The following is a 23,886-nucleotide window of genomic DNA, read 5'->3' on the forward strand; positions in this document are numbered from 1 at the left end:
AGTTATGGGGGGCTGAGAAACTGCAGGGTAACGATATTGGGGAACAGATGCAACCAGTGCCCTAGTCAGGGTCCAAGCATTGGTTCTCAGTGCTGGTTTTATCTTAAATTTTTTTACAGAGACTCTTCAAAAATGCTTTTACTACGCTTTGCAGTCCTCAGGTTTAAGGGAGGGTTTGCTTATTTCGGCACAACACTGATCTCTTTAAGCTGGTTTGACAAAATTGCCCCAAGCTGTGCTGGAGCGAATATGCAGTTCTGGAAATGCTGGGGTGTGGGGTAGAGGGTCTGCCAGGCAGTTCCCCAGCAGTCAGCTCGTGCCTGTCTGGATTAGCAGTTCTAGGGCTGTGCTCGCTCTGCTAGACCTGAGCTGGCTTCGTGCTCCCTCGAGCTCCAGACAGCAGGAGTATAAATCCAGCTGGAGTCTGGTCACCTGGTGCTGTGCGCAGCCAGTTTGGGTTTAGCAGGATTTAATAAGCTCAAGCTCTGCGTCGTGCAAAGGCAGCTGGACTGTTACAGAACTGACCCTGGAAGCAGCCTGGCAGTGCTTGTTGTGCCCAGGATCAGACTTTTTCCTGGATCTGAGTTGTCTGTGCTTGAACCCAGCTTGGGGAATCTCTGCATCTGAAAAATAATTGCTCCACAACCCAAATAAAGCACTGATGGTTAAGGATAGTTGAATGCATGAAGCTGCAACTATCTGGGACAAGTACATCTTTCTCTCTTAATAACCATAGATGCGACACTTTTACTATGTCAAGGATCCCCAGCCTTGTTTTGCATGGAGCTGGAATAAAATTCGTTGCGGTTGTTAGATAGTTCCTTTTACGAAGCTGTTATTTGTTCCATTAGAGGGCTCTTTTCGTGTTACACTCTTGAAAGTGGCCTCCATATGGGAGACAGACCACACAAACTCTTTAATTACTGCGCAGTCAGCATTCAGTGATCATGCTCCACAGCTTTCCACAATGTATTGCCGTATAAAAACTGAGATGAAAGATGCTGAAACTCTTTGTTGTAAATATCCCTATTCCTTACATCCCTGAATGCAGGGTAATGCTGCTATAGAAGTTACCAGCTGAATACACGTTTCAGTCCAGGTTCCTCTTAGAAAGCTTAATCAGTTCTTCCATCATTGTTTTGCATATTCCTTATTGTTATGCTCCTGGAATAAATATTTTACTTTTCTTTCAAAGCCATCAATGCCAGCTAAAAGAGCCCAGCCAGCAGCCTCTGCCAGCTCCAAATGAGGGGTCACTAGAAGACGGTGAGGAGTTGCCTGCACAGAGATATGAAAGAGACTTGGTACAAAAGTTGAAAGTTCTTAGACATGAGCTTTCTCTTCAGCAGCCACAGGCTGGTCACTGTCGCATTGAAGTATCCAGAGAGGAAATATTTGAGGTATTTGATTGATTTTTTTACTACTAATAGCAGCTTTTGTCACTCAAGAGCAAAGTAAAACTTTGATTATAGCCAGTTTGCTTCATGAGAGGCAGTGAATACCACCCAGGGTTACAGAGTTGTCATTGGAATTTGCTTCAGATTAGCACTTTAACAAAATAATGTTTTCTGCAGTTCAGTAACAAATCTATGTAGTAATGTGTCTTAGTAGACTTAATTATAGGAAAGAAATAAAATATCTAATTGTAAAAATACACATATAGGAATCCTACCGTCAGATAATGAAGATGAGGCCAAAGGACTTGAAAAAGAGGCTTATGGTGAAATTTCGAGGAGAGGAAGGCCTGGATTATGGAGGAGTAGCAAGGTGAGATTTGGGGGTTTGTCTGACACATTTTAACTGTAAAATTGTCCTTACAGTGACTTGTGGCTGATGTCATTCTTTTTCAAATTATCTGTTAATGGTGTATGTAAGTTCTTTGTGATGTGGTTTCTAGGCAGTGGTTGTAGCTTCAGTCTGTGTAGATTGGAAGGTGGAAGCATGTGATTTAACAGTTGCCCCACAGCCCTCCTGGGGTCAAAGGCTTGTCCTCAGTGACTTGATATGCCTTGTATTTGGGACAGTTGCTGGAATTAATGCCAGATTGAGGTGTTTGTTTCCACTTTTCTCCACAGGTACTCTGTTTTCATCACCGTTACTCAGTGAGGGTAAAAGGCTTGTTTAGGGTAGGCTGTTGATCTTACTGGAGAAAGTGCTGATCCCAGCAACAGGCTCCAGTTTCATAAGTGAAAGCGTGATCAGCTCAAAGTGGGAGGTGTTTCAAGGAGCATATAGACTCTGAAATAAAATCCAAATCACAGTAAAGGTTTTGTTAAATGCACTGTCTGACTTCCAGCGAACGGATTGCAAGACAATGGGTGTTCCTTTTTGTTATCTCTCAGCCACTTCAGGAGAGTCCTCTGATCTGTTGGAGCAGGAGCGGAGATGAACTAATCCTAAACAAAGGATAAAATTTTAGAGAGGTCTTGCCTCCCTCCCTCTTAAAAATAATAATTCCCTGTGGGTAGCATCAGATCTGAAGATCTGGAGCTGATTGTAGCATCACCAAAACAGCTTATCTTTGCGGTTGCTCGGCTGCACTGTGTAAATTCACTGAGAAATTTCTGAAATCCACAAAGGCTGCGTCACCCGCTCAGGTGTCCTTCAGTAACCCATCGCTGGACAAAGGAAAGAAGTTGGAGCAGTCTGGGCTGCCTTCCCGGAGGCAACCTTGAGTGTCTCCACCATCGGCATCCTCTTGCCCTGATGGCTGTTGTAATGGCCCGTTTGCTGCAGCGCGCTCTCAGATCAGTAGGCTTCGAAGCATTCAAGTTGATAGTTCTCTCAGAATATTTTACACCTGGCCTGGGTGTCCAGATTTCCTCATAAAGGGGTATTTGTTGTGGTGAGTGGGGAGGTCAGAAATGGCTTTTAGTTCCATCCCAGTCCTTGTGTATTAGAGGTGGGAGAATTGACCGAACCCCTGCTCTTTTCATGCGTTTGGTTTCTGCCCCTTCTGGCCTCTCTGCTGAAAGCAGACATTCTCTAGTCATGAAGCATTTGCAGAAAAACAGCTTTTCTAAAGTGATTGAGCTGATTTTAAACAACAGATTTTTTTGAATATTTCTTTATACTGGACAAGTTGCGGAGAAGCAGATCTCTTAGTCTGCAAATACCTGAGCTCTGAAAGTCAAGATTTTTTTGGAAGTGGGTCTTGTTCAGCCTCAATTTGTTGAATGCATTGTCTAACAGCTTGCTATAGCTTCCCTAATTGATGTTAATCCCTTCAGTACTTCTCAACTAAACCAAGTCTGCCTGTGAGTGGAGTAAGGCGCTTACTTTATGGGTTTTTAAGCATACCTTTTTGGTCTGCAAGTGGAGGGCAGTACAAGGTGATCTGACTTGGAAATAAGCACTTCATAACCGATGATTCACTGTAATTGTGTTGTTTGAAACTTCAGTGGAAGTAAAAAACCTTTTTTTTTTTTTTTTTTTGTGGCAGAGAATGGTTGTATTTACTGTGCCATGAAATGTTGAATCCCTATTATGGACTCTTCCAGTACTCCACAGATAATATTTACATGCTGCAAATCAATCCGGACTCTTCTATCAATCCTGTAAGTATTAATTTCTGAGTGGCACACCTACGCTAACAGATGTCCCCTACGGTGTTTTATTGTATCCATTCTTCCATGACAAGAGTGTAAACTGAAGGGCAAAGCAGAGTAAGAATAAAAGTCTTACATCGATACAGTACGAAGCAGAGGGGTTCTTTCTAGAAACGAAAAACATGACTGAGGAGGTATCTTTTGATTAGTGTCTGGTTTCTTTGAGACTCCTCGGCACTGATTGGAACGCGGCGATTCTGAGGAGACACACGTAGGTGAAATTCCTCCCCAGAGCGAGCGCAGGCGGTTGGGTGAACAGCGTTGCGGTCTAAGCAGCGTCCACCCCGTGGCTGTAGGAGCCTGTATGCCTTGCTTGCCCTTTCCCTGTAAGCTGCTGTGCTGGCTTTTCTTTTTTCTTCCTGGGGGATTTGTATTGACACAGACCCTAAAAGGAGCAGCAATTCTCTGTTAGTACAGGGGAATTTTTCCTGACGTGACATTTCCTGATATTTGCTCTGTAAGATGGGGGAGGTAGATTGGAAGAATCTCAACCATGGGACTTACGCCTCGGTTTTCAAAAGTCAGTTTATAAGCGATATGAAAGACGTGAAGTAAACAAGCCCATGGTCTGATTCCTCAAGAGCAAGAAAATTTTGATGGTTAAACAAAGAATAAATTAATTGGTTTGGAATTCTCATATCTTCGTGGATTCTGGGGGTTTCATGGGGATTTTCTTCTGCGTTTTGCCCTTTGAGAGGTCTAGAGGACTTGTATCCAATTTATTAGTTAGGCAATGCCCAGAGACTTGTTTGAGGTATTTAATCATTAAATGCTTAAGTTCATGGTTGTTTTGAGGAACAATGGTGGCTCCTCTTGCCTAGCAGGTTGCAGATAACTTGCACTGAACGTGCAACTGGTGGCGCAGATGTAACCACAAGATGTCAGTGTCTTCCCGCTCCCTCATTTTCTCTCCTCTCTCCCTGCAGGACCATTTGTCTTATTTCCATTTTGTTGGTCGGATAATGGGTTTGGCTGTGTTCCATGGACACTATATCAACGGGGGGTTCACCGTTCCCTTTTACAAACAGCTTCTGGGGAAGCCCATCCAGCTCTCCGATCTGGAATCTGTTGACCCAGAATTACACAAAAGTTTAGTCTGGATCTTGTAAGTACTGTAGTTATCAGTCGTCTCGCTGTAAAGAAGTTGAGGTAGAGCGCGTTGGCAACAGTGAGATAATGCGTTACAGAAAATGTCTGCCAAAATCTTGTAATGGTGGAGATCTGTACAAAATTATTAAACTACTGTTTCTGTATCAAAAAGCTCAAGGTACTTGAGGAAGAGTTCTCATTGCAAACTCCGTGTTAGTTCTTGCAGCGGAGTAGATACCAACTCGTTAAACGTTGCATGGGTATGGTAGAATATGACGGTATCAAAATGCAAACTCAGGATAAGAGTTCTGAGGGGAAGTACAGCCTTGTTCAAAAGAAAACCACCTTGATTAAAATGGAAATAAATGGAAGTAATTTGGGCGCTTCTGATTGCTTACAGTGTAGAACAAAATCCAACATTCACTGTAGCTTCGGGACTCTTCAGCGCTGCTTTGCATTATTTCGATTTCTTTTCCTAAATGCTGTTTTCAACTTTGTATTTGAAGTTGCTGCTGTTGTTGGAGTTCACTGTGTGTGATCTCTTCTGTGCTTCACGCTGATACATGCAGCAGATCAGATTATTGCTGTGTATATACCTCTGTGTGTGTTTTTGTGTGTAAGGGGTTTATTCATTATCCAGAGTGCTACTAGAATTAGATGGATGATCCATATCTGATCGGGCTCTTCAACATGCATTAAGCTCTACAGAAACTGGTGACTGTGGCCATATGCCCCTAGCGCTGTGAAATGCGGGTGGTTAGTTACTAGGTTTATCCTGAAGACAAAATATTCAAATAACAAACTGTCAGCATCACCGCTGAAAGTTACCAAAATATCAAAAATACTAGGTTTACCCGCTGTCTTTCCGTTGCCAGAGAGAACGATATCACCCCAGTTCTGGACCATACATTTTGTGTGGAACACAATGCTTTTGGGCGGATTTTACAGCATGAACTCAAACCAAATGGCAGGAATATACCAGTGACGGAAGAGAACAAGAAAGAATATGTCAGGTACTGCAGAAAAAAAAAAATCCTGCAAATGGAGTGGAAAGAAGGTAGTAAACAGATGAATTTTTTAATGTAGTGAAACTAATTAAATAAGTATTTTGGCAGGAAATACCCAAGTCATAAATGACATGAGTGTTTTCTCACAATGCACTATTGTAAGACCTGGGAAGCTGTGAGTTGTACTTCGGTTTTGCTGTCGATGGTGCAATAATTAATTGTTGATGGAAGAAGGAACTGATAAGCACTTCTTTCATAATACAAAATGAGTGCATTAAACCAAGTTCCTCTGTAAAACAAGCATTTTCCAGCTCCGCTGTAAAAAGCTCAGTCCCATCTAGCTCATCATCCCTGACTTTCTTTTTTCCCCCCAGGTTGTATGTAAACTGGCGATTTATGAGAGGAATAGAGGCACAGTTCCTGGCTCTGCAGAAGGGTTTTAATGAACTTATTCCTCAGCATCTCCTTAAGCCTTTTGACCAGAAGGAACTTGAGGTACCTGTTTTAATCACGTGGAATACTGTTTTGTAATTTGTTTGATCCACAATCAAACACTGATTTTAAAAAAACAAAACAAACAAAAAACAAACCCACAAAACTTATTCCAATTTACGTACCAGAAAGCAGTGTATTTGTTTAACCAAACCCTTTTGGTTTATTCTGGACATTCTTTGGGTTGACATTATTGAGAGGGCTACTTAAACAGGGAGAGACGAATACATCCCGTTGTCTAACCAAGGACTGGTGCTCAAAGCAGGTGGTCTGAGCAGGGAGGGAGTACTGCAAGTTTGAGGAATTGTTGGCAAGACCTAACATGTTATCTGCCCCAGAACTAGTTTTCTTCAGTAACTGTTTTCATGCGTGGCTGTTTCTGTATGCACATAGGGCGTGGTTTACAGGGACTAAAATAGAAGTGTAGGCCACACAGAAAAGAAATTAATTTGTCTTCTCCTTTAATCGTGAGATGCAGAGTGCTACCTCTAGGAATAATTCCTGTTATAACCATTTTTCTTCTGGTTTTGCCTTTTTAAAAAAATAAGGCAACTCGTGGAATGTGGACCATTTGTGGTATTGCGAGCAGTAGCTTCGTGCTAGTCGTTGGTGCGTGCTGATGAATCCCGGGGAGTTCCTGCATTCCATTTGCTAGCTGCTTGAAAAGGCAGATTAAAAACCCATTAAATACCTCAGTGCTGCCTGCGTCGGAACAGTCACAACTGTCCTAACGATGTAAATGAGTGCGAGCGAGTGCTGTCTTGTGGCACAAAAAGGCAGCTGCTGAATGGTGGCTCTCAGAAATGTGATCCTCGACATGAAATATTAGGGGAAATTTAGAATATGACACACATTTTGTTTTGAGGGATGAAGTTTTCTCTATGCCATTTATTTGTCGTTGCCAGGGGAGGTGGTTAGATCACGGCCAGCAGTGACTTCTCTTTACAGTATTTTGCAACCTGGTGTCATCTGGAAAAGAGATTGAAGTAATATGTCTGGTCTGTGTCAGAGCCTCTCACAAACGACATCAGAAAACAGACGCGAAGTTTCCGTAGTTTGTTGTGGAGCAACAAACCAGTTAGGGTGTTACCAGGACTCTCTCACAGCTGGTATTGGCACCTCTAGGGCAAACCTCCATCGGGACAATGATGTTGCGTAGCGCAGCAGATGGCACGCCGGCTTCCAGTGCGGGGCTGTACCCTCGTAAAGATAGGCTGTGCTTTACGGGTAGCATCGACTTAACAAAGCAGGTCTTGAATGGGCTTCTGACTCTAGTTTCTTGGAAAATTCTGGTTCTGGGAAGTGTAGCCCTTGGCCTCAGTTTCATTGATAAACCAGAGAGATTTACTGCCTGTTCTAGGCTGTTACCTTGCACCAAAAAGGAGATTCAAGCGCGTCAAGAACGCGAAGCTTTGTGAAACGCTTGGGCGTATGTTTTATAGCTGCAAAGCTGAAATGACTCGGAACGTTACAGCGTCTCCTAATCCTTCAACAGCTAATCATAGGAGGCCTGGATAAGATAGACCTGAATGACTGGAAGTCAAACACACGTCTAAAGCACTGCATGGCCGACAGCAATATCGTGAAGTGGTTCTGGCAAGCCGTGGAAACGTTTGACGAAGAAAGAAGGGCCAGGCTGCTGCAGTTTGTGACGGGTTCGACGCGCGTCCCACTTCAAGGTTTCAAGGCTTTACAAGGTGACTGATGGGGAGGCCGAGTTGAGCTGTGGTGGGAGAAAGAGATAAAAATCATGTGGTATTTACTAGCCCCTTGTGAAATATCAGCATGTTACTGGATAACTCAAGCACTTACAAACTTGAGGTCCCAAGAGCAGCTGTACGTTTGTCAGCAGCTCTGCTGATGGCGAACACTTTAGCCGTTGCTGATAGTGATACAAGCTGGTAAATCTGTCATCATGCAGCGCTTTGACTGGTGTCGATACTGGCTTATCGGTCTCCTGCAACTCTGGGGACTGATGTTAAAAGCACAGACATGATCACAGAGCTGACCGAACAACTGTTTTGCGTGAGAATTTTATTCCCTTCATTGTTTGACAACAAACAGTTAGACTTTAAAACAAGTTCCTGAAAATTGCAGGTTTTGCCTTCGGAAAAGGTGGTGGTGTCCTAGGCTGTTGTGATTCTCCTGATAACGTTCCATCCGTTGGCTGACAGTAAAGCGACGTTCCAAGTTAAAATACGTAGCTCTGTTTTATGAGGAAAACCATCCTGGGTTTAAGTCTTTCCATTTTTGAAGATGCAACTTTGTTAATATAAACTTTAGCAGCTTTCCAAAACGCTAGTGTGCAGGTTCATTGTCACGAACAGCCCTGTCACCTCTGCCGTCCCTTCGACACCCGCGAATCTGACCTACACGTTTAGCCTATGACACACTTGTGTTTGCAGCTGGAACTGTAATTTTCTCTCTTGCCTTTTTAGAAGTAGCAAACTTTGTGTGCGTGAATGATGTTTTGTTGAAGCGCATTAACTAGAATGTCTGTCTGTAAGGTTCTACAGGCGCTGCAGGACCCAGACTGTTTACCATCCATTTAATAGATGCAAACACAGACAACCTTCCAAAAGCCCACACTTGGTAAGCTGAAAACATTCTGCATGTCAGTGCTTGCTTTCCCTTTGGTTTACAGGAGCCATCTCTGTTTGTCCAGGGCATGGATTAACCATGTGATATGCAGAGGTGACTCCAAGTGTGCTCTGCTAGCTTGGAAATACCGGTGCTCTGCAGGCAGCAAAATAATTGACTTCTCTTCTTAGAGCTTGGCTTGTCTTCTGTGCTATTTGTGGCTTTCGTTTGTCCCAGAGTTGATTGTTCTGGATAGTGAGATGTTTGTAAGTTTGTTTCTACGTGTCCAACAGAAGAATCCACCGAGAAATGACTCACAGCAGTGAGTCCTCACACGGCATGACAAAGAAAAGCTTTCAGGTGTAAAAGGTAGGAGAAGTGGGCGGTTGGTACAGTAGAGGCACAGAACTGAGCTCTGGCGCGGAAGTCTCGCTTTCTGAGGCAGGAAATCCGAAATTTCAGCGGCGGCACAGATTGTCTGCAGGCAGAGCAGGGAGCGGGCCTGTCTGATGTCTCGCTTTATTTGCCAGTCTCCTACATCTGCCACCTGCCTCCTCCTCCCAAACGCTGCCCCATCAAGTCATGCCTTCCTGCGGCAGGAATACACTTGGGTTTTATCTCGTCTCCTTTGGCCACTCACGTGGCTGAGGCTTTCTTTGATTTTTTTACAAATTCTATCTCGATGTGGCCGATCTAGTTTGGGGGTTTTTTTCCCCCCCTCAGTAAACATTCTGGATTCATACGCTGCAATGTGTTGTCATTTTACCTCCAGCTTTAACCGGATCGACATTCCGCCTTACGAGTCCTACGAGAAGCTTTATGAGAAGCTGTTGACAGCTGTGGAAGAGACATGTGGGTTTGCTGTGGAGTGAAAAAGCAACCAAAGGAAACAGATGCTAGCTCATGGACCACCAACTCAAAAGCTAGAAGAAGCTTGCTGTGAACTTCCTGCTAAGCTGTCTGAAGCATCGGAACTCTAGACAACTTAGAGATGGGGCCGTTTCCCTTCCGCCGCTGGTGGATGAGGGTGGGGGTAGGGGCTTTTGTTGGTGGTTTCCAACTCTTCTTTTCTCCCCTTTGTTACAATAACCCCTTCCCCTTTCTTCCATCCCCCATAAAACGAAATGCAGCCAAGTTCGGCATTTGGCTTTGGTTACACAGGATATTCTGCTAGATTTGTAACACATATTGTGATAGGGTCAGTGACCTGTGGGGTTTTTTTTTTTAATCAGAGAATCAAAGTGTAATTAAGAATGAGCTTAATTTGCTGAGGACTTGCAACTGGTAGGTGTACCTGGTTAGTTTGTCTTAAATCAAGCTTGAGCCCTTGAAGAGTGCGGCGGGTGCGGAGTGTCTGACTGGCACTAGAATTTGCATTGCACATTTTAAACACCTGTTTGAAAAGTAAACTTCTAGCAGAAAATACCTCCGTATGAACACTTCACTGAAAGGTAAAGAAATCCCAAGTTCTGCCTTAGCAGGAAGCTCCCAGTGGAAGCTGTGGCTCACCGTGAGAAAAGTGAAGGAATCTGGGACAGCTTAAATGGTATTGTGTGATTTCTTTTTGGTTGTCCTGGCTGAAATCTAATTGTTTTGCACATGAAAACGACGATTCCCTCCTGCAGAATTACTTTCCATAGTTCGTTCAGATGTAAGTACCTTGCAGAGAAGCTTTGTAAGGAGGAGACAGAGTAGAAAACTCTGTTCGGTCCCAAAGCTGTGATTTCTGTGCCACTGTCTTACCCGAGATGTGTTTGTGTGACTTCAAATTCTAACGCTCAGGTGGAAATTGCTGAAAGCAAAGTTAACAGAGCAGACTTCTGTTCCAAAGGTTTTGGCCTTGGAAAGGGTTTATTTGGAGGTTGAGGTAAAAGGGTAACTATACAGTGAGTACATTTGAAATGTTATGGAAAGCTATTGGAAGAATTTATGACTTCAGTTCTGTAGGGATGGAAATTTCTCCAGAGAGCCATATAAGGCTATTTTTTCCAATATCTGAAACTAATATTAAAAAGGTTTGTTCTCTAACACATTGCTAAAACAACTTCCCGGGGGAAACAAAAGCAAATCAAATATCTGAATCACTAACATTTTTTCCCAGTTTGCACACCGAGACAGTATTTTAACAAATACCACAGCTTCCGAAGGACCCAGTTATCTGTCAGACATGCCCACACTTCAGTAAAGCAGACTTGCTTGTACAGGATGGTTTTTTTTTCTTTGGCAAGCCTGATTTTTAGCGCGAATCATTACTGAAACATTTAACAGATGTTCTGTTGATGGAATAGTGCATTGAAATTCAGCTGTGGGTAAGAGATTGTTCTTAGAAGGTGTCTACTGGAATACTTCTATTTTGTCTTTTTTTAATTGAATTCGATAATAGCTTTAAACTGTGGTAGGACAGAAAGTAGGCACTTGTCAAAACCCTGGCATCTTTCTGCGTTTTGTTTGTTTGTGGTTTTCTTTTTCCCATCGACCATACTTCTCGTGATTTGTTGTTGGGAGTAAGGAATTGCATCGGAGGTGTAAAATTGTACCATGTTGTGAGATTTGCACGGGGCGGCTAAAGATGCTCATCCTGTGAGACTGTACAGGAGAGGCGTGTTTAGACCCATGTTCTATAGAATCTTTTGGCACTTGGGGACCAGTTTCTGCAGTACTGGTTGTTCGGACGTAAATGAAACCATGTGGCTCTTTTCCAGAAAAGAGAGGAAACGCAACTGTCAGCAGACGAGCGTCTGCCCGGCCTTGGCTGAGTAGCGGAATCCCCACAGCCCTGGCTGTTCAAAATGGTTGTGAAGGTCGTACCTGTTCATAGAGTGTATTTAATCCTTTCAGTCTGTTGGAATGTGCAATAAACCAGTCAGATAGGCAAAATGCAAAATGGGTTATTGCCCAAAAGCTTTGCATGCAGTCTCATGCGGATTTCTCACTAAAAGAGGGGTTTTTTTTAAAAAGAAAAAAAAAAAAACAAACCCAGATACTAAAGCCCACCACTAACCAAAATCCTATCACGCAAGCTCTACATGCAGCACAACTGGCTCAGTGAAAACCAAGCAAGGTGAAGGTAAAGGCCCTTGATTTGGAGATCTATAGGTCAAGTAGCTTTATGTCAATGACACAGTTGACATACGATAGTTCCTAATGTCTTTGCTAGGTCAGTGTTTTGTTGGATGCACAAAATAAGAATAGGCAAGGATCGTTGTTTTGAAAAGTCCGTCTGTTTTTTGCTGTATTTAAAAGCCCTTGTCAAGGTACCTCCTCCATGCTGACAGTAACGAGAAAAGGGCACTGTCTTTTTAATTCTTTCAGTTCTCTTTTTGAACAGCTTCACCACCCCTCCCATCGTGTTGTCTTTGCAGTTTTGTGCCACTTCAGTGACGACGAAGACATGTTTTGTGTTGTTCTGTACACGCGTTTGAGGCAGGCCTTAAAGCCGGCGGGGTGGATGGAGGAAGAAAAAGAGGCAGAATGGGTTTTAAGCGACGGTTTGTTCTCCCTGGGGCTGGTTTCAAGGCCAGGGAGGGATGAAACGCAACCAAGAGTTTGCGTGGCGTGAGCCATCGACTCTCGGAGGTCTCGGGAGCTGTTCAGATAACCTCAGCTGTCTGAATTTGTACGTTCGTTCCCACTCGGTCTGCCAGCACTTGAACTGGTTGTTACTTCTCAAACTTGCCCAAAGAATAACATCGAGTCTGGTGTTCGTTTTGTCATTCCACGTTCCACCTTCTGCACGGATACTCTTGGATCTGACCTGAAGGAGATACAAGGTACAGCGTGTCTTTTGTTCCTGTCCTAAAGGCAAACCTAACCGCTGGTCCGTTGGCACAGACCTTCAGTGCTTGCCCCGATACTGCTCATCAGCCTATACTATATGCTCAGGGATGTAGGAAACCACCACTTTGCTCGTGTTTTAAATCGGGAAGAAACGAGACTGTTTTATGAATGTTAGCGTTAAACTTGGGCATTATGTTAGACGAGACCCTGCTTCAAAAAGGCTGCTCGACGCTCCGGATGGCGAAATCGGCGTTTGCTCAGCAGTATGTGCTTAGTTCGAGTCGAGGTGGTTATGAAATCCAACCGATTTTGTAAATCAGTGATCCAGCCACTGGGCCCTCTGGAGCCGGTGCCCAGGTTCAGGGCAGTGTGGCACAGCAAGTTCCCAGAAACACAGTATGGATCTGGTTTTAATTTGTTAATTTTTTTTTTGTTCCTCAACCACTTTATAATGTATTTTTTTAATTTATTATTTTGTAATGTCATGTTTAAGTATTGCTGCTATCCTTGTTATTCTTCCCACTGTTTTTATTGCAGATTTATTTTGTGAAAGTTGTACACTAATGTTTCATTTTATGTCTAAATCAAAGTATTTAAAGAAATACTAGTTCTATTTAATGTGGTTATGGAACCAGCTGGAATAAACAGTGATTGTATAGTAGGCTGGACCCAGGAGGTCATGTTCATTTTTGTTACATATGCAATAAACTCACAACTTTAAACTCTGGGTATCCGCCATTTTGTTTGTTAAAATATTTATGGAAGTCGCCGGAAAATTGATAGGCTCCTAATGGAGGAGTGTGGCAGAGCTGTGCTTAGCGTAGCTGGAGGTGGGGGTGGAGGATAAAGGCAGAGTGTTAAAGGCAGCAACAAAACCTTGCCGTTACTGAAAATGACGGAGCAACGCGAAACGGCGAGGAAGGTTAAAAAAGAAAATCCAGTTTGTTTGGCGGACCCAGAGTTCCGTGTGGTGAAGCTGCCCTGGTGTCAGCACCGGTCCCTCGTGTCTGTCGAGCAGCAGCGTTTGCTCACAACACTGGCTCACGCCGTTCCGAGTAGGAGCACCTCTGCGGTGGGATTGGGGTTGGGGTGGCCGACTCGGTGGGCACCGCGTGGAAATGCAGCTGCTTTAACAGTTACACGGACTGCCCAGACAAAACTCCTCCTTTCCAGGTAGAACACTTCTTTAACTGATTAATCACCAGCCTTTTACCTTGTTCCCTTCTTACCTTATTATTTCTTCTGTTATTTTTCCAAAACCTCAATTTTCAGGAAAGAAATTATGATCCCCTCACCTTAATGAGAGTTGGAGAGAGATTCATTAATGCTGATGAATCTCTGCTTTCCTGTTTGTTGGGGTTTTTACCTAATTAGTAATTTTTTGCAAGTGAAAAAAGACAGGTACGAGCCTGAGGATGACGCTGGCGGTGATCATTGAGCGCCCAGTACTGGGGTGCGTGCTGCAGCAGAGCCCTCCCTCTCTGAAGCTGAAAGCTGGGATTTCTTTCATCTGTGCATATTTTGGGTTGGGTTTTGGGGGGTTTTTTGTTTTTTTTTTTTTCTCTTCTTTTCTTTAAAAAAAAAGGGAGGAGGAACAATTCAATAATGTTTTATTCTTTGAGTAACTTTGCAGGATGATCACATGCACTCATACATGAGCAAATGACTGGGGAGCCGGTTTTGCCCACCCCCTCGTTTCAGCCAGCAGCACGGACTGAACACTTTTTGCTTGATGATTTGGGGCAACAAATGCTGTCAGGGCTCTGTCAAGCACTGATCTTGCTTTGTGTTTTCTTTGAATAAATCCTTTTTGTGAAGTCTGCCTGATTTCTGGTACCCTTTTGGTGTGCGGAGGTAGCTGAGAGAGAGGGGGACTCCGGTGGATGGGGTGTGCTGTGGAGGGGTTCCTGTAGGATTCTGCACTCTGACTTTTTGAAAACATGATTTAAAAATTAATATCCCTCTTAAGAAACCTTACAGAGCTCAAGGAATTGACCATCTCTCTTTATGGAAGCTTGGCGAGTCCATGGAACTCCTCAAATTTTCCAGTCGCTGCCTCTTTCTGCAGGAGGTACAAAACCAGGCTGTGAGCAGGAGCTCTGGTCTCGTAGTGGCAATTTCTTTTCTGATTGATGTTGATGCTCCTGTGTCCGGGGCACTCTGCCCGCGTGGGGAAAGACAGCCCCTGCCCACTGCCCTGTGCTTTGAAAAGCCACGGCGGAACAGCTTTCGATTCACAAGCAAACCTTTCTGGTTTTCTGTTGGTACTTTGCTGTTGGATGCCGAGCTAAACCCTCCCTCTCGCTTCTCTTTTCAGCCGTTCTTCACGTGTGGCTTACGGTAAAACTGAAACCCCAAAGCTTTGCTGAGAAATAAATCACAGATTAAATCCCTTCAGGTCGGGGGGGTGGGGGCGGTGGAGGGCAGGAGGAGAGGATGCTGCCTCTCTCTGTGATCATCGAATCCCAGAATGGTTTGGGCTGGAAGGCACCTTTAAATGCCATCTCGTCCAGCCCCCTGCCGTGAGCAGGGACACCTTTAGCTGGATCAGGCTGCTCAGAGCCGCGTCCAACCTGACCTCGAGTGTTTTCAGGGATGGGGCTGTGACCAATTCTCTGAGCAGCCTGTGCCAGTGTCTCACCACCCTCATAGTAAAAAAATTCCTGATACCCAGTCTAAATCAACCCTCCTTTAGTTTAAAACCATTATCCCTCATCCTATCACCACACCCCCTGATCAAGAGTCCCTCCCCACCTTTCCTGTAGCCCCCTTTAGATACTGGAAGGCGGCTCTAAGGTCTCCCCGGAGCCTTCTCTTCTCCAGGCTGAACAACCCCAACTCTCTCAGCCTGTCCTCACAGGAGAGCTGCTCCAGCCCCCTGAGCATCTTCGTGGCCACATCTGGACCCACTGGAGCGGGTCCACATCTTGCGCTGAGGACTCCGGAGCTGGCCACAGCACTGCAGGTGGGGTCTCCCCATCACGCTAATGTGAAACAAGGTCAGAAGGGGGTCATGAACCTCTGAAACCCCCTTCTGCCACCTCACAGCTCCTTGCTGGATGGACGATGCCAACAACGCCCAGCTCTCCCGCGGACCCTCTCCCAGCCTTGGCCGCAGCGTTGTTGCATCACTTAGATCCCTCAGAGAACAAGAGCTCCTGACGTGGGCCCAGGCTGCTGCTGCGTTGCACAGACGTGCAATAAAAGAAAATCTGCCTGGAGAGCTCACGGCTGGCCCTAAGATGGCAGGAAGGAGGTTAAGCACCACCAGGTTGAGATGTTCTCTCACACCACCACCTGGTTTTGACGGCCTGCAGAGGAGGGGTGTTTCAGGGGCGGGTGAGCGTGGCTTCGCAGATGGCTGTGGGAGAGTCGTGCCAAGTTTGCTGATCTCTGTCCCGGGTTCGGAAGCAGTTGGCACCTGGAACGGAGGTCAGGCTGCGGCTGGAAACCCTACGGCTGAGCCCTGGGCTGGGAGGGGGAGAGAAATGTGCCTGGAGGGCCAGGCAGGCCCTAGAACTGGTCGTGGCGTTGGGCCAGGTTTTAGGAGAAGGTCTGAGAGAAACAGTCTGGGGGTGGTGATGAGGCGGAAAAGATAAGCAGGCAACGTGAGTCTTGCTGGTCCAGCCTCGTCTCTTGTACAGAGGTAACCCTGGTCAGAGCGCTACTGCACCTTCCTGGGCAGGGTAAAGCATTTGGTCTGGGAGGTTTTGACACGGAATTTTAATTGGGTGCTGGTTCAATGAGCCTGGCTGCCTCCCCCCGAGTCTGGTCTTGAGCGCAGTCAAGCAAGACCTGCTGTTGAAGTCCCACAGGGGTCAGGTCCGGGAGTGTGCCTGGCCCTCATTGCCCCCGAGGGGAGGTGGCCGGTGACGCCTGCCCTGGGCAGCCTTTCCTGAGCCCGCGAGGACGCGCGAGGCTGATGCCGTGGGTCTCGGTAGGGACGCAGAAGGGGCGGCGACGGTGACATGTCCGCACGATGCCGATCTGGTTGGAGTGGCCGCGCAGGGGGGTGGCAAGGGAAGGTCCTTCCTCCGAAGGGACGGATCCCTGCTGGCTGCCATGGGCTGCCTACACTGTCCTTTGACACAGCCTTGTGTTGGGGTTTTGGGAGGGCCAGGGCTGACCTCCTGCAGCCATGGGTGGGCTGAGCCCCTGCCACCTCCCGGTATTGCCCGCACCGACGTCCCCGCCTGGGACAGCTGCTGGCCCAGAGGGAAATGCGACGTCCTGGGTGGCTCCATGTCACTTGCTTCACCTCCATGAGCATCGATGGCCACTGCAGGGGACACAGTGAGGTCCCCCAGCACCCACGAGTGTTGCTCAGAATGGGGACATCCCCCCCCCCCCGTATTGGGGGTCCTTACGCCTTTGCTTTTTGGTGGGAATCCAAGGGGAGCTCCCCTCGCTTCCCAGGCCTCGAAATTTCACTCCCCTTTTGCAGGAAGAGGGACACGTTGGTGGCACATGGGCAGCGTGGGAGGGTGGTCCATGGGGAGCCCTCAGCAAACAGCTCATCTCCAAGTGTTTGGCTGAAATTGTCTGGAAAAGTGGTTTCCAGAGGACTTGCAGTGCCAGATTCCCTCTGGGAAATTGTTGTTCAGATTAACCTGGTAATAAACCAGTTTTCAATAGAGCTCCTAGATAGCTGACCGAGATGACAGCGGTGCCACCCCAGTCCCCCTGTTCCTACCAAGAGGTACTGAGGGGCTGCCACAGCCAGAAGGGCAGAAAGCAAGTCCAGTAAGCGAGCACGGTGCTGAGGATCATACACAGGACCTACTGCGTGGGACATTGGCCAGTTTCCCCCATGTTGGGAACAAGAGCCTGCTGGGACCTCCAGTAGGTCCTAGCCAGCTTGGTGTACAAGCAGTAGATAATGGCGCCCAGGGCAAGGATGCAGGTGTTGAAGAGGATGGTGAGATACACCTTGTGGGTTCCCATCCGCCACGTGGGGTGGCACACGCCCTTGGTCACCCCATCGCGGTGGCTGGTGCGCAGGTCGATGAGGGTCAGGCTGGGAAGGGTGAGGAGGAAGGCCACCAGTCACACCAGGCAGGTGACCGCCCACCAGTGGTCCCTCGACTTGTGCAGGGTGTCCAGAGACCTGACGACAGCCAGGTAGAGCTCGGTGCTCATGATGGTGAGGATGAAGATGCTGGTGTGCGTGGTGGGGATGTCAAGGCTGAAGAGGAACCTGCAGCCCAGGTCTCCAAAGTACCAGTCCTCCAGAAAGTACAGGCAGACCACAAAGGGAATGGTGGGTAAGGACAGGCGATCGGCCAGGGCCAAGGTGACGAGGTACACCTCTATGGAGCTGGGGCACCTTGTGGAGATGGTGGCGACCACCGGTGTGTAGATGTTTCCCACCACCCCAACTGCACACATGGTGGCCAGGATGCAGCTGAGGAAGGTGACCAAGAGGTCGCTGGTGCTTTTGGAAGAGGTGTTGGGCTGGGCGGTGGCATTTTGGGGCTGGCGGGGCACCGAGGCGCACATGCTTGGCTCCATCCTCCCTCGCCAAGAGCCACCCCGGGGAGCTTTTCTGGAGGAAATCCCGAGCTGCAGAAGCGGGAGCTGCTGGCTGAGCCGTCCCAGCGGTGGGCTGGCAGCAGGACAGGACAGCACCAGCAGCATCTGCTCCAGCTTCCCGACACTGCCTGGAAAAGCCATTTGCCTTCCCCACACGCAGCGAGGTGGGGGACCAGCCTCAGCGGAGGTGGGATTTGTCCCTCTGCCTTCACGGTGGGGACACCCCAGCTGCCCACCAGCCCTTCTTGCTGCCCCTGGGCACCTGCCCCACTCCTTCCATAACGCCCCTGGCTGCAGATGGATCATTTTCTACGAGATTTGGGTTTAATTACTATTCTTTTTCATTTTTCCCCATCTCCAGGAAACCAGGTCCCTCCAGGTTTGCGATGCTGGGTTGACCTTGGGCTGGGAGGCTTTGTGGGAGCAGGATGTGGCCCAGCCCTCACCCTCCCCAGGGGGCTCAGCTCCCTCTAACCAGGTTCATAGGCTACGGAGAAACTAGTCATCAAAATTTCACAGTGGTGTCTTGTCCCCAAAGCTGCTCTGTCCCACGGCCGGGTGATGGCCCCACCCCCCCAGATGCCCCCGCCATAGGGGCCCTGACCCCCCCTATGGCAGAGCCCCCCCATATGGGTCCAGTACCCCATAAGGGACATGCCCCCCCATGGCAGACCCCCCTCATAGGGGATCTGCATCCCATAGGGGTCATGGCAGAGCCCCCCTATAGGGGGTCCTGCAGCCCATAAGGGACCTGCCCCCCCATGGCAGAACCCCCCCCATAGGGATCCTGCCCCCCCCCGTGGCAGAGCCCCCCCCCCCCATAGGGGTCCTGCACCCTATAGGGGACCTGCCCTCCCATGGTAGACTCCCCCCATAGGGGTCCTGCACCCCATAAGGGACCTGCCCCCCCCCCCCCCCAGGAAACACGTGCAGCTCCTCGCCCCGCCCCTTCCCCTCAGGCTCCGCCCCCTCCCCCCAAACCCTGAACGCCCGGAAGGGGGCGGGGCGGGGCGGGGCGGGGCGGGGCCGCCTGGAGGACCGCCCCCCCCCGCACCTCTATGGTAGGTTGGCCGAGACGGGACCGCTCGGGCCGCCCGTCTCTCTCTCCGCTCCCCGCTCCCCGCCGCTCCTCTCTATGGTGCGGGGCGGTGCGGTCACGTGGCGCGGGCAGGCCGGAAGGAGCCGGGCAGCGGCGGCTAAATGAAGCGGGGCCGGAGGGGCGGACGGGCCCGGTGAGTGCCGGCCGCGGACCCCTCCCTCCCTTCACACCCCCGGCCTCGATGCGGCCTGTGCGTCCCGGGGGAGAACGGCGGTAGCCTAGGCGGCGGGGGAGGGCCTCGCTCCGGACGCCGGGGTTCTCGCCGGGGCTCCCCGCCACGTCCCCTGGGCCTCGCCTGCCCCCTCGGCGGGAGGCTCCGTCGCTGCGCCCCCTCCTACCTTCCCCTTCCATCCCCACTGGGGTCTTGCCTCGTCTCGCGTGTCGCCCCCCCTCGGGGCTGGGTCCTTTCCCCCCCCCCCCCCACCTCGGGGCTGGGTCCTTTCCCCCCCCCCCCCCCACCTCGGGGCTGGGTCCTTCCCCCCCCCCCCCCCCCCTCGGGGCTGGGTCCTTCCCCCCCCCCCCCCCCCCCCTCGGGGCTGGGTCCTTCCCCCCCCCCCCCCCCCCCCCTCGGGGCTGGGTCCTTCCCCCCCCCCCCCCCCCCCCTCGGGGCTGGGTCCTTCCCCCCCCCCCCCCCACCTCGGGGCTGGGTCCTTCCCCCCCCCCCCCCCTCGGGGCTGGGTCCTTCCCCTCCCCCTCGGGGCTGGGTCTTTCCCCCCCCCCCCCTCGGGGCTGGGTCCTCCCCCGCCATCCCGGGCTCTGTTCTCTCTCCCCGGGGCCGGCCCCGCTCCCTCCTCCCGCCCGCGATCTGTGGCTGGCCCCGCTGAGGCCCTCGCCTCCCTCCCGGCCCTGCTGAAGGCCCGTGTGTGTGTCCCCGCAACAGGGAGGTGAAGGGGGGGGTGGGGGGCACCCCGGTCCCGTTTCCCGGCGGTGCTCTCCATGGGCTCGCCTCACCGGCTCGTTGCAGGGGCCCTGGGCTGTGTGTTTATACTCGGGAAGGAAAGTAGCGTCTGCTCCGGAGCTGGTGGGGAAAGGCGGATACAGGCTTGTTCTTCTCTTCTGACCCTCGGCTTGTGGAAACACTTGGTGCCGTTGGGACATCTTGACATTTCAGGCATCTGCTGTGGGAGCTGCTGCAGAAAAGAAACCGAAAACACAGCTGTCCTCAAGAGTTGAGGGATCTGTGTAAGAGATCCTCCTCCTCCCCTCTCTCTGTTGACTTCAGTGCTAGCTCAGCTCAGTGGGAGAGAGAAATGCTGGAAGGGCCAACGTACACGGCCTTTATATAGCGGAGGTGTCCCCTGGGCGCTTCTGCCTCTGGAGCTGTGCCCGTTGCCCCGAACGGCTGGAGGAAGGTCAGGGTTTCACCAACATATTCCGAGGCTGAAGAGCTGTAGCTGACTCCAGGGTGTGGGTAATGAGAGGGGCGTCAGCTCACCCAGGCAGCGCGCCCGCACGCCGGTTTGGGGTGGGTGAAGCGTAGGTCAGCTTAAAAAGTCGCCCTCGTCTCGTGGATCCGCCGGCTTCGCTGGAACCCCTGTGCAGCCGCGGGGTGGATAACGGCTGCTTGCGCCTGCGAGTCTGACCTGGGAGGTTTCTCTTTTGATCTCACCTGCGCTTTATGACCTGAAGTGTTGTCTTCAAATGTCTTTTAATGCCTTATCTTAAGAGTCTTGGGGGAAAAAAATACATATACCAGAATCATAGCTTAGTTTAATATAGCGTCGTAAGTTTAGTTGTTGATGTTTCTTTTCAGCTTCCTTATTGCTCGTCAAGCAAGGTTCAGTTTCTTAGGTGAAGTGTTATGATTCAGTCACTGGTTTGAGACTTCTGATACTTCAAAACAGAAAAGCTGATGTTGCTGCTGCGTGCTTCTGTTTCCATTATGGATGTGTAACGCCGAGGGACTGTGACTGGGCTGTCTGCGTGCTTTTCAGTGTCTCTTCTTGTGTTTCTTTTCCAGCCACGCAGAACAGCAGACTCCTCTTGCTGTAGTTCGGGCAGCAATCCTAAAAGCAATAGCTATCGCCTCGGTGGCTGAAAGGTGTGGGCAGCCTTAGTGCTAAGACCCATGAGCAGACCCCTGTGTCTCTGTTGTCTCTGTGGTGGTTGGTTCCTCTTCCTTACAACTTCTGCTCTCTTGATCGACGTACTTTGGAGCCCCAACAGTGGAGGAGAAGGCAGGTGTCCACCATCAGGTGGACAGTCTGAACTTTACATGCTCAGTTATAAAGTGGCCTCCTCCTGCTTCCAGAGAGGATGGCGTAAGAGGTTTTTTCCTCCAGTGACCTCTCTGGAAGGCGAGGGTGGATGTTTGAGACCCATCATTCTGCAGACCCAAATCTTGAGCAGGTTGTGGTACGTGTCTGTACAGGTACTGGGCCGTAGGAGTGTGCAGCACAAACCGTATGGTGGAATCCGTTTTCTCCAGGACTGGTAGAATTGCTGGGATAGCTTTTAATTTGTGGGATTTGCAACTTTAATCTCAGCTTTTCATTTCTAGGGCGAATGCCGTGCAAGAATTCCACTGCCTTACATCAGGCCTTCTGATATTGTAAACATCTTAATAGATTTCATGTGCTGGGTGTCTGCGTGGTGTGACTAGAAGTTACTAAACAATCATCTTGACAGGAATTTGTGCCTGGAATACCAAGACTTGGGGAAAGGACTCAGACCCACTTCCTGAAGAAGATATGTAGAGACATTCAGCCTGCTTGGTAGTGCTGCATTTTGGTAACGAGCCCTCTTCCGTCTCTTTTTCTTTCCTTTGTAGGATGTTCTCCTGTCTGCAGGCGTCCTTCTCAGGCAACTGTGTAAGTCAGGGCACGAACAACAGCTCCTGGAAGAGCGGTTGGGGCAGGCTTTACTGATAAGGTACATTCTGGTTTCCAGCAGGGTGCTGGCAGCCTCTTCCTGGCCTTGTGTTTCAGATGCTGCCTCGGAAGTCCAGATTCCTGGGTAGTCCATGCTTTGTCTGCCTGAGAATGCAGTGGGCGTTACTGCTGCCGGCGAGCTACGATGGCTGGCAGCGTGGTTTGGGCTTTGAAATTGGACACAAATCGCTACAAAGTCCTGTGGCAAAAATAGGTGGAGCGAGCCGGCAGCTCCGGCGCAGCGGGAGAGAGGCAGGAAGCGTATCTCGGGGGCCAGGAGCTGATGAGCAAGCCTGGGTCGCACAACCCCAAGCGTGAGAGACGTGGAGCCCTTCGGGTGTTTTTTAGTGCCTGCTGGAAGAAGCTCCCATCCATTAATTTGGATTGGTGTCTTATTTTTGTTTCTTTCTTTTTAAAGCCATTGTGAGTGGTTTACTGTGTCATAGCGCCGGCAGCTCGGCGATGGGCTTGCTGCCGGCTGCATTCTTTTTGGGACAGTCAGAACTGTGCCACTAATTCCTCCCCTCAGAAGCCTGGGGTTTCTTTGCACGTGGATTTGGTCTGGAGATATTTTTAAGTCTCCATTTAAATTATTCCATTCAGACATCTTCCCAACTGCTCCAAGGAGAGGCACTAATAGTCTCAGAAGTCTGTGTGTGCGCTAAAATGAGTGTGTGTTGCCTGCCTGGGTCGAGGGGTGGGCTTTTCAAGCTGCTACATGTGCCTGCAATTACTCTCAGCAGGCTCTAACCCTGAGGGGTAGGTGCCTTTTTAAATACAGTGAGCAGTGGAAGGTGTGAAGGGACACTAGCTAGCTTCCATTTGCGGCCCAGGAGATAAGGTTATCTGTGTGTACTGACGGGGTAGTTCCTGTGTTTGAAATTGAGCTCAATAACACGCTGATCGGCGTTACTGTGACGAGAAGTGGAGCAGAGTTGGTTTAAGCAGGTTACTGAGACAGGGAAATCTGGGAAATTGGGGAGGGGTAGGTAGGGAGAACAGGAAAAAGGCCACATAGCAGTGCGGGTTGACTAAGTTATCCTTGCCGAAGCACTGAGATGTGAGATAATAAGGAATGTTTTACTGAGCTGGGATAATCTCGCTCTCAGCAGCCTTCCTGTCGCTTTTACAGAATTTCAGGTTTATTTTGGAATAGCTCAGGAGTGATGTTTTTCCTGTGGGTCAGTGCTTAAGAGCTTGCAGGGGGGTTTAAATTTGTAACGATCCTTGAGAAGGCTTAATTCCAGAGGGCTAGAAATCACGTTCCTGCTGAATGACACCTTTCTCCTAATTACCAGCACTGCTGTGGTTCCCTCCCCGTGTTCGTGAGGGAGCCGTCGGTGTCTGATTGAGTGGAAAAAGCATCGGGCTTTGGGGAAAGACTTCAAAAGGGGGCAGCTGCTGCCTTGAGTCACGATGCCATCTCGTAGCGTTTCTGACCCAGGTTGGGGGAAATTTAAGCGTGGCTTCCTCGCGGGCTTTGGGGCAGCCAGACTCCTTGCTGATGCCGACAGTGCCTGACTGTTCACAGGGTGTCTTTTGGCCATTGTCACTGGTAACGAGACGCAAGGTTGATGAGCTGAAATAAATCTAAGAGCGTATGTAGGTGTCAGGGTGACCTGAAATGTTTTCAGTTGGCTTCTGAAGACGAGTGCTGTCTTGCTCACACTCGATCTGCTTACCTCTGTAAGGAGGCCAAGCTACTGTTTGCGTTATTTAGATAAACATTTGGACAAGATCTGTAGAGGCATCGTGGGATATTACTCTATCGTATAAGGTGATCAGGATTTGTACTAGCTAGAATCTTTGTTTGGGGAATATAAGGATGGAAA

The 23,886-nt window shown here is 49.2% G+C and overlaps 1 protein-coding gene and 1 pseudogene across 1 annotated transcript in view; one reads left to right on the forward strand and one right to left on the reverse strand.

The window, feature by feature from the left end:
• Positions 1-9,665, forward strand: part of SMURF1 (SMAD specific E3 ubiquitin protein ligase 1) — a 43,611-nt gene extending 33,946 nt beyond the window's left edge. The window contains exons 14-22 of the mRNA XM_086472821.1: positions 1,196-1,400; positions 1,664-1,767; positions 3,443-3,557; positions 4,535-4,713; positions 5,573-5,710; positions 6,079-6,199; positions 7,692-7,893; positions 8,713-8,788; positions 9,549-9,665. Of these exons, the coding sequence (XP_086328947.1) occupies positions 1,196-1,400; positions 1,664-1,767; positions 3,443-3,557; positions 4,535-4,713; positions 5,573-5,710; positions 6,079-6,199; positions 7,692-7,893; positions 8,713-8,788; positions 9,549-9,648 (1,240 nt within the window). The 3' untranslated portion in view covers positions 9,649-9,665. The remainder of the gene's footprint in view (positions 1-1,195; positions 1,401-1,663; positions 1,768-3,442; positions 3,558-4,534; positions 4,714-5,572; positions 5,711-6,078; positions 6,200-7,691; positions 7,894-8,712; positions 8,789-9,548) is intronic.
• A 591-nt stretch (positions 9,666-10,256) lies between these two features.
• Positions 10,257-18,052, reverse strand: LOC104351344 (urotensin-2 receptor-like; annotated as a pseudogene).
• Between the last annotated feature and the right edge of the window lie 5,834 nt (positions 18,053-23,886).

The sequence above is a fragment of the Leptosomus discolor genome, chromosome 14 (genome assembly GCF_034619465.1).
Source record: "Leptosomus discolor isolate bLepDis1 chromosome 14, bLepDis1.hap2, whole genome shotgun sequence".
Classification (NCBI taxonomy): Eukaryota; Metazoa; Chordata; class Aves; order Leptosomiformes; family Leptosomidae; genus Leptosomus; species Leptosomus discolor.